The sequence below is a fragment of the Borostomias antarcticus genome, assembly GCF_949987555.1.
Source record: "Borostomias antarcticus genome assembly, chromosome: 19".
Lineage (NCBI taxonomy): Eukaryota > Metazoa > Chordata > Actinopteri > Stomiiformes > Stomiidae > Borostomias > Borostomias antarcticus.
In genome coordinates this window covers 21668774-21681459 of record NC_140252.1, presented here as the reverse complement: position 1 = coordinate 21681459, position 12686 = coordinate 21668774, and the positions used below count along the sequence as shown (strand labels likewise).

General features: G+C 45.6%; 1 protein-coding gene across 4 annotated transcripts; it reads left to right on the top strand.

Annotated features, from left to right (window-relative positions):
- Positions 1-126: 126 nt before the first annotated feature.
- On the top strand, positions 127-12153 carry cnot9 (CCR4-NOT transcription complex subunit 9). 4 transcript variants are annotated; one of them, XM_084453407.1, is made up of 9 exons: positions 127-179; positions 7028-7070; positions 8344-8523; positions 9007-9122; positions 9467-9576; positions 9688-9801; positions 9934-10028; positions 10390-10481; positions 10980-12153. In XM_084453407.1, the coding sequence occupies exons 2-9, from the start codon at positions 7053-7055 to the stop codon at positions 11146-11148; spliced, it is 894 nt and encodes a 297-aa protein (XP_084309533.1). In that variant the 5' UTR covers positions 127-179; positions 7028-7052; the 3' UTR covers positions 11149-12153. The 4 variants fall into 4 exon arrangements, with proteins under 4 accessions (XP_084309533.1, XP_084309534.1, XP_084309532.1 ...); XM_084453408.1 differs by having other exon boundaries at positions 137-179; positions 7011-7070; XM_084453406.1 differs by lacking the exon at positions 127-179 and adding an exon at positions 830-1617 and having other exon boundaries at positions 7011-7070.
- The last annotated feature ends 533 nt before the right edge of the window (positions 12154-12686 follow it).

The window sequence follows — 12686 nt, the reverse complement described above, 5'->3', positions numbered from 1 at the left end:
CTCTGCAATGATTCCCTCGCTGTTTTAATGATTACCCACAAGGCCACGTGTGAAGGGTGGACACATCCGACTTCATGCACAGACACTAATATTATGATAGACCTATCCAGTGAAGCTTACATTAAATGAATTCCCTGAAGTCATCTTAAGGGTTTTACATCAAAGGCCATGTAGTACAGGTATGTTGGTGTGTGTAGTACAGGTATGTTGGTTTGTGTAGTACAGGTATGTTGGTGTGTGTAGTACAGGTATGTTGGTGTGTGTAGTACAGGTATGTTGGTGTGTGTAGTACAGGTATGTTGGTGTGTGTAGTACAGGTATGTTGGTGTGTGTAGTACAGGTGTGTTGGTGTGTGTAGTACAGGTATGTTGGTGTGTGTAGTACAGGTATGTTGGTGTGTGTAGTACAGGTATGTTGGTTCGTGTAGTACAGGTATGTTGGTTCGTGTAGTACAGGTACAGGTATGTTGGTTCGTGTAGTACAGGTATGTTGGTTCGTGTAGTACAGGTATGTTGGTGTGTGTAGTACAGGTATGTTGGTTCGTGTAGTACAGGTATGTTGGTTCGTGTAGTACAGGTACAGGTATGTTGGTTCGTGTAGTACAGGTATGTTGGTTCGTGTAGTACAGGTATGTTGGTGTGTGTAGTACAGGTATGTTGGTTCGTGTAGTACAGGTATGTTGGTGTGTGTAGTACAGTTGGTTCTAATTAGATTTGGCAGCTGTGGCTCTAGCATGTCCTTCATCAGTCATAAGCAGGGTTAGGGTTAGGGTTAGGGTTAGGGTTAGGGTTAGGGTTAGGGTTAGGGTTAGGGTTAGGGTCAGGTCTCCAACACAGACAGCAGTCAACACTAATTGAAGTGACAACTGCATGGATTCCATAAGGACTGACTCAGCAGAAAGAGTCCATTTGACAGACGTGCTTTTGTACTGTAGATCTGTTCTCTCTTATAATGCATGACAGTTAGTCAAGACAAGAAACGGCCATGAACCACAGGCCCGCCGTTAAAGGATAAACAGACTTTAATCAGTGAACACACATTGCATCATAACCCACCCCCCAAAAAACACAAGCCCGAGGATGGAGGAGGGTGCCTGCATGGTTAATGTGTACAGTAATGTTACAGAGGAGTTCTAGGGTGGGCTGATAGATTTTTGGAACCAAGTACAAAAAGCAATATCTCCAGGGGCTGATGTGTGTAGCGCTAGAGCAATACCCCCTCCTCTTAATTTAGCTTTGGTACTAATGCTGCGTTCCAGGCAACCCGTAACTCGTGTTTTTCCGACCTCCTACACGTGAAAATGCTCTGGAATGGCAGTCAAACCCGTAACTTCCCACCCGTGAAATCGTACAGATCGATGTACTACCAGTTGCCGGGTGGGAAGTTACGGGTTGCCTGGAACGCGCCATAAGACTGCAGACATTGTAAACTTCAAATCAGAATTAGTTTTATTGTCGGGTAGTTTTTACTCATACAAGGAATTTGCGCTGGTCAGTTGGAGCATAACACTGATGGATAGACATTAGGCAGGATCCAAGGACTAGACGGGACAGACAGGGCAAGTGAACCATCCAACCAGAACCGGGCGAGTGACCTCTGGGGTCAAGGCTGATGAAGGTGAGTATGGTGTAGGCATGGGCCTGTGTTCAGACTGACCCCTAGTGGATAGGTAGGGGAGTGAGTATGGTGTAGGATGGGCCTGTGTTCAGACTGACCCCTAGTGGATAGGTAGGGGAGTGAGCATGGTGTAGGATGGGCCTGTGTTCAGACCAAGCCCCCAGGATTCGAAATCTAAAGTGAAGGCCTATTGAACCGTGCCATCTTGGCTAGATTTGTAGTCACTTGGCTATTTCCGGTGACTTTTGACTTGCGCAGTTGAGCTTCTCTGGCCGACGCGCGTCCACGAAAAAGTTCACATTTATCTGAAATGTAGACGCGCGTTCCCGGCTCTCTCGGCTCTCCCCGCTTTGATTTAGCAATGAAAACCGGCTTGCATATTAACCTGTTTTTGTCAAATATATCAATGCGAGAAATTATTTTTTGATCCTGGCATCTTAGTTTTAACAGGTTAAATATAATTGAACATGTTTTGTTTGCTAGTAGATGGTATTCATTCCGTTCGCGATAACGTTATTGCAGCCAGGCTAAATTCCTCCAGGGAGCCAGTGACCGGCGAGTTGAAGAGCTTCACTCCCCGCCAGCAGGAGCTCTGGCCGCGGCTACCGCATCTCGGATAACCCGCTGAGTTCCTGGCTGCTATTTCACACTCGCCCTTGATCAATCCCAATACCGATCCATGGTAATAATGAATCAATCGTTCAGATCAGATCGGCAGTGCTGCATGCATGTTACAACATCATTGTTAGCTTTATTAACATAACCATAGCCTACATTTATCTCTCTAACGTTAGGCTATCCATCTTACACCAGTCGGCCATTCGATAGCTGGAAGCGGTCAACGCCAACGTTGACTGAAAACACCCAAACTCAGTGTATCGTTTCATCTTCATGCTACACATCAACTCCTTTACATTGTATGTGAATAAATTCCTGTTATTCTAAAAATATCCCATTTCTGTCCATTCCTGGAAAAGGCTAATAATTGCTGTCAAATGATCACTCCAGTTTATCACCGTATCCCACTACCATTTCAACTATGCACAGGAGGTTGTCTTGTGGTCATTTTCATTAAAAAATGATTAGCCTGATCAGTTTGTTGTATGTATTAAGCCCTTTTTGAGCGGTATGCTTGTATTAATAGCTTATAGCTTGCCATACTCACCAACCTTGGGACCTCAGAAATAGGGAGCATTTCCAAACCAAATTGCGGGGGGGGGCATTAAAAGCATTACAAATTAGACATTAAAAGCATTAAAACGAAATGTGAAACATTATATATATATATATATGTGTGTATGGAGCAATTGTTTTTTTAATGTCCGACTTTTGTCTGTGCTGTTCAGTAAATGTGCATCTGTCCTAATTTATTGTAGCCTATCTACTACACAACCTAGTTCAAATTTATGAATCTCCCGCGGAAGTCAGGAGGGTTGGCAAGTAGGCTATGGTCACTGCTCCCCAGTAAAATTGAATAATTGAGGGGTTACTTACAGTACAAAAAAGTACAGCATTTGTAGAACTCGGATGATACTACATAAATTGCCATGCAAAGCCAGAGACTGTTGCTTGTAGACGACAAGACTGCTGTAACCATTCAAATGTGGAGGCTACACTGCATTGAAGGTGGGTTGGCTTCAGGGCTTAAAAACGAAATTATTTTTCAATCGGTTCGCTCCGAGCAGAACCAGCATATTTAACGGTTCCGTTCTCGTGTTCCGCCACCAACACAGCGTTCCTGAACCGGTTAAGAACGAAAAATAACGTTCCGTTCACCGTTCCGGGGGTGTAAGCCTATTAAGACTCTATAGGCCTACAGTATTTCTTGTAAGGTAGGCTATAACCTAATCAACAAGTCTAGGGTTGTGGTGGCCTTATTGCCAACAATATTAGCCTTGGTGATGTGTGCTGTAGTGTAGCCTTGTTGATTATTTTACAAGAAATACGCAACATTAGTCCTATTCCCGCATGCCCTTAATCCACACCGTAAACTATGCGCAGGTCTATCATAAGTCATCATCATAGGTCATCATCCTTTTTAAAATATTTTCTTGTAGCCTAGGCTACTGTTGCTGCAAGCTATTTTATTCTGCGCCTGTAGGACTATTGTTTGTTTTTATTTCGTTTTATAATGTTTTATGTTATTTATAAATAATTAGTCACCTCATTCATTCATCTGCGCAATCCCTATTGTTTATGCTGCGTTCCTTTTGTATGGGAGCTCCGGATTTGGCGCCTATACGCCTAATACGTAGCCTATCGTCTGCCATCCGCGGTCCTTAATATTATAGTAATTTAACTTATGCTATTCAATGATCAGAGTTGCACGGCACATTGTCACTAAAGTGTGCTCATATTAATGAATGTAGCCTAATCATTTGATTTGTGAAAGTCAAGACGTGACGGAAATCTGTGCAACAATAGGCTATGACTAGATTCCAAGAGGCGCGCTCGCTTTCACAGCCTAATTGCCGAGTTGAACTCTGAAGGAGGCAGGCCATTAAATTAGCAATACATAGGTTTATGCATACTAGTATACATCCAAGCAACTGTCACAAAGTACTCCGTGTTTTAAATTGCGAAACCATACTTGGAGCGAGATGCGCAACGAGTGAAAATTGGCTTCCGCTGAATGTTGGTTATAAAGATAGAGGAACTTTATTGCAGACACGCAGGTCCATATAAAACATTATATTTGCACAGTAGGCTATTATTTATTTCACTTTATTATTTGCATCATTCTTTGTGGACCAATGTTGGAATAAATTTGCCTTCGAACGTTATTGCCCTCTCTGACATCCGCGGTCTTTATGTGAAATCTAGTTTTAGCCTACTGAAACATTACAGGCTATAGGCTAGCCTACTCTTCTTCAATTAAATAATTCACATTGATATATTTGCTAAGTAATAAGCTGTAAGGACGGGCTGAACTACTGTTTTGCACAGGCAAACAAAGGAGAGTGTGTGACAGCCCTGTGCAACGCGTGCAAATTGGCTGCTGCTGAGTGGTTGGAAACATCAAGAATAGTCAGGCATCTTAACTTGCAGAGTTTGAGAAACATCCTCAATTTTTCTAAATAGCACTTGTTGTAGAAACCTGGGAATCCTGTTTTTAGACTAGTCATGTAATCGGTTACAAAAACCACCGTCTAGTCGTCAGTGAAAATAGTCGCTGCGCACATAGTCTGAACTAGGCTATGGTGTGTTGTTGTAGCCTAATATCTAAATCTCTTCATTTCGCTAAGCAAGCATTTAAGATCCTGACTGTGAAATAACAGATTTAGGGGCCTAGGCTACATTACAAAAACAGGACAAGATGTAGGCTATACATTTTATAAATTTAATTTAGCCTATTCGGCCATAAAAGGCTCAGCTTTCTTCTTTAAAAAAAATATATTTGTAAGTTATATAGGCCTACCACAAAGACCGAAAAAATAACGTTATTAACCGGTATTAAAGATTTCAAATTAACGTTTCTGTTCTGGAACAATTAAAGACCATTTCGTTTTCGTTCCTGTTTCTGTTCCTCGTAAAATACCGTTCGTTTTCGGTTTTCGTTTCCGTTCCTTGAACCGGTTCAGAGCCTTGGTTGGCTTACTTGACACAGAATACAGAAAACGGACACCACAAAAAAGGGCTTAAAGCAGGTCCTAAACAGCAGCAGGTCTGGTTGAGGTGTGAACTGGTCTCCTAAAAATGGCTTGAGCTGTGAGGATAAGAGGAGGCACACTGTTTCTGTTATTACATTTCAATAATAGAATATGACACACAAACCACATACATACACACATACACATACAGCCCGTCTTGGTTTAAAGCCCACTCACCAACGTCAAGGTGCAAGCCTATCGAGTGGGAACACGAGACCAATCACGAACAGGACAAACTCAGACGGGACAACACAGCATACAAATAATCAAGGAATATGTATGTTGTCATGCTGTTTCACATTTCGTTTTAATGCTTTTAATGTCTAATTTGTAATGCTTTTAATGCCCCCCCCCCCCCCCCCCCCCCCCCCGCAATTTGGTTTGGAAATGATCACGCAGCGGAAGATTCATAAATTTGAACTAGGTTGTGTAGTAGATAGGCTACAATAAATTAGGACAGATGCACATTTACTGAACAGCACAGACAAAAGTCGGACATTAAAAACAATTGCTCCATACACACACATATATATAAGACAATCTCCTGTGCATAGTTGAAATGGTAGTGGGATACGTTGATAAACTGGAGTGATCATTTGACAGCAATTATTAGCCTTTTCCAGGAATGGACAGAAATGGGATATTTTTAGAATAACAGGAATTTATTCACATACAATGTAAAGGAGTTGATGTGTAGCATGAAGATGAAACGATACACTGAGTTTGGGTGTTTTCAGTCAACGTTGGCGTTGACCGCTTCCAGCTATCGAATGGCCGACTGGTGTAAGATGGATAGCCTAACGTTAGAGAGATAAATGTAGGCTATGGTTATGTTAATAAAGCTAACAATGATGTTGTAACATGCATGCAGCACTGCCGATCTGATCTGAACGATTGATTCATTATTACCATGGATCGGTATTGGGATTGATCAAGGGCGAGTGTGAAATAGCAGCCAGGAACTCAGCGGGTTTTCCGAGATGCGGTAGCCGCGGCCAGAGCTCCTGCTGGCGGGGAGTGAAGCTCTTCAACTCGCCGGTCACTGGCTCCCTGGAGGAATTTAGCCTGGCTGCAATAACGTTATCGCGAACGGAATGAATACCATCTACTAGCAAACAAAACATGTTCAATTATATTTAACCTGTTAAAACTAAGATGCCTGGATGAAAAAATAATTTCTCCAATTGATATATTTGACAAAAACAGGTTAATATGCAAGCCGGTTTTCATTGCTAAATCAAAGCGGGGAGAGCCGGGAACGCGCGTCTACATTTCAGATAAATGTGAACTTTTTCGTGGACGCGCGTCGGCCAGAGAAGCTCAACTGCGCAAGTCAAAAGTCACCGGAAATAGCCAAGTGACTACAAATCTAGCCAAGATGGCGCGGTTCAATAGGGCTTCATTGTTGATAGCGGCCAGTGAATGGAGTGGCTGTATCCAGTTTAATTAATACATCCATGGTTCAGACTGACCCCTAGTGGATAGGTAGGGGAGTGAGTATGGTGAAGGCATGGGCCTGTGTTCAGACTGACCCCTAGTGGATAGGTAGGGGAGTGAGCATGGTGTAGGATGGGCCTGTGTTCAGACTGACCCCTAGTGGATCAATAGGGGATCGGTTTAGCTGAATAAATACGTCACGTGACAATGAAAGTCTGAGTTGAAAGGTCAAACGCGCCTCTCTCGCGAGTACAGAGGATATCTTTTTTTTTATTTTACAAAAAAGTGTGAAATTATTTAAAATAGGAACTCAACACCCCCAGTGAGCACATCACCGCCCTGCAGAGAATGCTGGCTACAGGAGCAGTGAGTAACCAGACATGCTGCTGGAGCTAGCTGCTATTACTGGACCCTGAGTTAGCTAAGCTACCTTACTAGGCTAGGCTAGCCACACTAGTTAGCTAAGCTAGCCACACAACAGGCCACACCTCGCCCAACCCTGACCTGGTGCTAGCAGTGTTAGCACTAGTGCTAACTAGCCTAGCTAGCTACCCTGAGCTCATCCTGGCTGTGTTCTCTGTGATCAATGCTTTAGCCAGGCTAGGCTAGGCGAGCCACTACCTGTACTCTGATAACTAACATATCGACTAGTTGGACTAGTGATGCTAACGTGATGCTTTCTGATGTAGCTAGCACAGCTACTGGGTTAGGGTTAGAGCTCTCCTGGCTAGCACTACCAGCTAGCTACTGTGATTTGAGTTAGCCATCATATCTGGTACCAGCAGAGCTCTAGAGTAGCTATCCATCTGGTACTAGCAGAGCCCTAGAGTAGCTATCTATCTGGTACTAGCAGAGCTCCAGAGCAGCTATCTATCTGGTACCAGCAGAGCTCTAGAGTAGCTATCCATCTGGTACTAGCAGGGCTCTAGAGTAGCTATCTATCTGGTACTAGCAGGGCTCTAGAGTAGCTATCTATCTGGTACTAGCATGGCTCTAGAGTAGCTATCTATCTGGTACTAGCAGAGCTCTAGAGTAGCTATCTATCTGGTACTAGCATGGCTCTAGAGTAGCTATCTATCTGGTACTAGCAGAGCCCTAGAGTAGCTATCTATCTGGTACTAGCAGAGCTCTAGAGTAGCTATCTAGCTGGTACTAGCAGGGCTCTAGAGTAGCTATCTATCTGGTACTAGCAGAGCTCTAGAGTAGCTATCTATCTGGTACTAGCATGGCTCTAGAGTAGCTATCTATCTGGTACTAGCATGGCTCTAGAGTAGCTATCTATCTGGTACTAGCAGAGCTCTAGAGTAGCTATCTATCTGGTACTAGCAGGGCTCTAGAGTAGCTATCTATCTGGTACTAGCAGAGCTCTAGAGCAGCTATCTATCTGGTACTAGCAGAGCTCTAGAGTAGCTATCTAGCTGGCTAACGTCATTATGTTGTCCTGCTCAGTGGGATGAATAAACTAGCTTGGTATGTTTCACGGTATCTAGCACTAGCTAGTGTTAGCAAAATAGTTACAATGATTTCTATCTCCCTATCTCGCTAGTCTCCTGTAGTCTGCAGGCCAGCTTGCTTGATCTAGGGTCTTGATCTAGGGCCAGCTCGCTTGCTCATGTCTTGATCCCCGCTCCCCCCCCAGGCTGTGACCACGGCGCTGGCGCAGGTGGACCGGGAGAAGATCTACCAGTGGATCAACGAGCTGAGCAGCCCGGAGACACGCGAGAACGCGCTGCTGGAGCTCAGCAAGAAGCGCGAGTCCGTGCCGGACCTGGCGCCCATGCTCTGGCACTCCTGCGGCACCATAGCTGCCCTCCTGCAGGTGAGACCATAGCTGCCCTCCTGCAGGTGAGACCATAGCTGCCCTCCTGCAGGTGAGACCATAGCTGCCCTCCTGCAGGTGAGACCATAGCTGCTCTCCTGCAGGTGAGACCAGACGCACTCCTCTCGCCCGCCAGCTACACTGGAGCACCTGTTCTTCCTCCACTGTGACCCACGATGGTGGGAAGATAAGAGTCAGTCAATGGGGGGGAAGTCTGAATCCTAGAATGGAAGGGGAGTGGGCTGAGTCTGTGTGTGAAGGTGCTCCCCGTCTGCCACAGCTCGTCATACAGGGGGTGGGAGGGATTCTCCAGGACGGTCTTCATATCTGCCACAGCTCGTCATACAGGGGGTGGGAGGGATTCTCCAGGACGGTCTTCATATTGTCCCTCATCTTCTGCACCACTGCCTCCAGTGTGTGAGATGATCGCCATCTTTTTGTAACCCTCTCCTCTCTCTGTCCTCTTTCTGGCTGGAAAAACAGGAGATTGTGAACATCTACCCGTCCATCAACCCCCCGACCCTGACGGCGCACCAGTCCAACAGAGTCTGCAACGCCCTCGCCCTCCTGCAGTGCGTCGCCTCCCATCCTGAAACAAGGTGACTGCACATCCTGTCATAGTTATAAACATTCTGTCATAGTTATAAACATCCTGTCATAGTTATAAACATCCTGTCATAGTTTTAAACATCCTGTCAAAGTTATAAACATCCTGTCATAGTTATAAACATCCTGTCATAGTTATAAACATCCTGTCAAAGTTATAAACATCCTGTCATAGTTATAAACATCCTGTCATAGTTATAAACATCCTGTCATAGTTATAAACATCCTGTCACGAGTGCTTCTTTAATTCCCAGCAGTCGAACTGTCCAGTGGAACACAGTGACGATGCTTTTCAGGCAGCTGTTTAACACCGGATGTTTTGTTATGTCTTCCTCAGATCCGCGTTCCTTACAGCACACATCCCTCTATTCCTCTACCCCTTTCTACACACTGTGAGCAAAACACGCCCCTTCGAGTACCTCAGACTCACCAGTCTGGGCGTCATAGGTAAATTAACTCACCTTTACGAATGACGTTCTCAAGCCTGTGTTTGATGATGGCCACGCCTCATAGGGCCTGGTCTTTGTTTTGAAAACGCCACTCCGTTTGTCTTGGAAGGTGCGCTGGTGAAAACAGACGAACAGGAGGTCATCAACTTCCTGTTGACGACGGAGATCATTCCCCTGTGCCTTCGCATCATGGAGTCGGGCAGCGAGCTGTCCAAAACTGTAGGTTTGCCTTCGAGAGCTCAGAGAGAAATACCTTGAAATGATCCCCATGTCAGTGGTTAGCCCACTCCTTTACTCACCATGTCAGTGGTTAACCCACTCCTTCACTCACCCTGTGTATCTGCCTCACAGGTAGCAACGTTTATTCTGCAGAAGATCCTCCTGGACGACACGGGGCTGGCGTACATCTGCCAGACCTACGAGCGCTTCTCCCACGTGGCCATGATACTCGTGAGTCCATAGCTATGCTAGTTTCATACCTGACCATGTGCTTCTAGCTATGCTAGTTTCATACGTGACCATGTTCTTCTAGCTATGCTAGTTTCATACATGACCATATGTGCTTCTAGCAATGCTAGTTTCATACATGACCATGTTCCTCTAGCTATGCTAGTTTCATACATGACCATGTTCCTCTAGCTATGCTAGTTTCATACATGACCATGTTCCTCTAGCTATGCTAGTTTCATACATGACCATGTTCCTCTAGCTATGCTAGTTTCATACATGACCATGTTCTTCTAGCTATGCTAGTTTCATACATGACCATGTGCTTCTAGCTGTTTGTCTTACAGTCTCCTCTCTCTCTCAGGGAAAGATGGTCCTTCAGCTCTCCAAAGAGCCCTCTGCTCGATTACTAAAGCACGTCGTACGATGCTATCTACGTCTGTCAGACAACTCCAGGTACTGGTAACAAATGTTATAGCAACAACTTGTGTGATGAGTTATCTTCATCTTATCCTGCTCTCAGTTTTTGGATGTATGAATGATCACCGATTAGAAAATAACTCAGAAAGCCTCAGGAGTGTGTGACTCTGGGAACAATCGCCTAGCAACTGGGATCAGTGAATGTTGACTGCTTGTGGATGTGAGTGATGCTCCCAGACAGGCAGTCTCTCTCCCAGACAGGCAGTCTCTCCCCCAGACAGGCAGTCTCTCTCCCAGACAGGCAGTCTCTCTCCCAGACAGGCAGTCTCTCTCCCAGACAGGCGGTCTCTCTCCCAGACAGGCAGTCTCTCTCTCCCAGGCAGGCGGTCTCTCTCCCAGACAGGCACTCTCTCTCCCAGACAGGCAGTCTCTCTCCCAGACAGGCAGTCTCTCTCTCTCTCTCTTGTATTGGTGTCTCTTGTCCTCTCTTGTCTCTCTCTTGTAAAGGACTTTGTCCCTTTGTGTCTCCCTCAGAGCCCGAGAGGCTCTTCGCCAGTGTCTCCCAGACCAGCTCAAAGACACCACGTTCGCTCAGGTTCTGAAAGACGACACCACCACCAAGCGCTGGCTGGCCCAGCTGGTGAAGAACCTCCAGGAGGGCCAGGTCACGGACCCCAGGGGCATCCCCTTACCCACCCAGTAGCTCCCCGTGTGGGCCAGGCCTCACCAGCACCGGAGGAGCCACTGGCTTGAATTATGGACACATAAGGACACATATATTTTTTTGTAAAGACTGTTATGAATGGAAAATGCCCTGAGCCTTTTTGCGCTGCGGTCAAGCTGCCCTGTCTCTTTCTCAGACAGAAGTGTGGATGTTTTAGGCTACATTTACACTCATACATTTACACTCATACATTTACACTCATACATTTACACTCATACATTTACACTCATACATTTACACTCATACATTTACACTCATACATTTACACCCACACATTTACACTCACACATTTACACTCACACATTTACACTCATACATTTACACTCATACATTTACACTCATACATTTTCGTTGTAAAGCTTTTGCTGCGTTCAGGACTAGCGTCCACACCAGTGTTTTCAAGCCCCTAAAACTGAGAGTTTTGAAAACTCTGCTGAGCCAGAAATCTCTGGATTGCGTTGTCGTGTGAACGGGCGGAAACAGAGTTTTAAAACTGTCTTGACCACTTGACCAGGCTGCCTACAAGATGATCTGCTTCAGTTAGAATGTGTGTGGGAAAGAGAGTGGATCTGAGGTTCAGTATCAAATCACACCTCAGAAATCTCTGGTCTTATTTTTAGCCATTGCTGTTCTTCCTCCGTAGTATTTACTGCAACAACCTCCTACAACCAGATGAGCTACAGCCTCTCACACTGGCAAGAACCAGCAAAACAACCAGATGAGCTACAGCCTCTCACATGCTGGCAAGAACCAGCAAAACACACGCTGGCAAGAACCAGCAAAACAACCAGATGTGCTACAGCCTCTCACACGCTGGCAAGAACCAGCAAAACAACCAGATGAGCTACAGCCTCTCACACGCTGGCCAGAACCAGCAAAACAACCAGATGTGCTACAGCCTCTCACACGCTGGCAAGAACCAGCAAAACAACCAGATGAGCTACAGCCTCTCACACGCTGGCAAGAACCAGCAAAACAACCAGATGTACCTACAGCCTCTCACACGCTGACAAGAACCAGCAAAACACACGCTGGCAAGAACCAGCAAAACAACCAGATGTTGCTACAGCCTCTCACACGCTGGCAAGAACCAGCAAAACAACCAGATGTGCTACAGCCTCTCACACGCTGGCAAGAACCAGCAAAACAACCAGATGTTGCTACAGCCTCTCACACGCTGGCAAGAACCAGCAAAACAACCAGATGAGGCTACAGCCTCTCACACGCTGGCAAGAACCAGCAAAACACACGCTGGCAAGAACCAGCAAAACAACCAGATGTTGCTACAGCCTCTCACACGCTGGCAAGAACCAGCAAAACAACCAGATGAGGCTACAGCCTCTCACACGCTGGCAAGAACCAGCAAAACAACCAGATGTGCTACAGCCTCTCACACGCTGGCAAGAACCAGCAAAACAACCAGATGAGGCTACAGCCTCTCACACGCTGGCAAGAACCAGCAAAACAACCAGATGACGCTACAGCCTCTCACACGCTGACAAGAACCAGCAAAACAA

Excerpts from the sequence above, each read along its gene's own strand:
- cnot9 (XM_084453406.1), top strand. Across the intron at positions 9,577-9,687 it reads CACCAGTCTGGGCGTCATAG|GTGCGCTGGTGAAAACAGAC; the intron begins GTAAATTAACTC and ends TTGTCTTGGAAG. Across the intron at positions 10,482-10,979 it reads CGTCTGTCAGACAACTCCAG|AGCCCGAGAGGCTCTTCGCC; the intron begins GTACTGGTAACA and ends TGTCTCCCTCAG.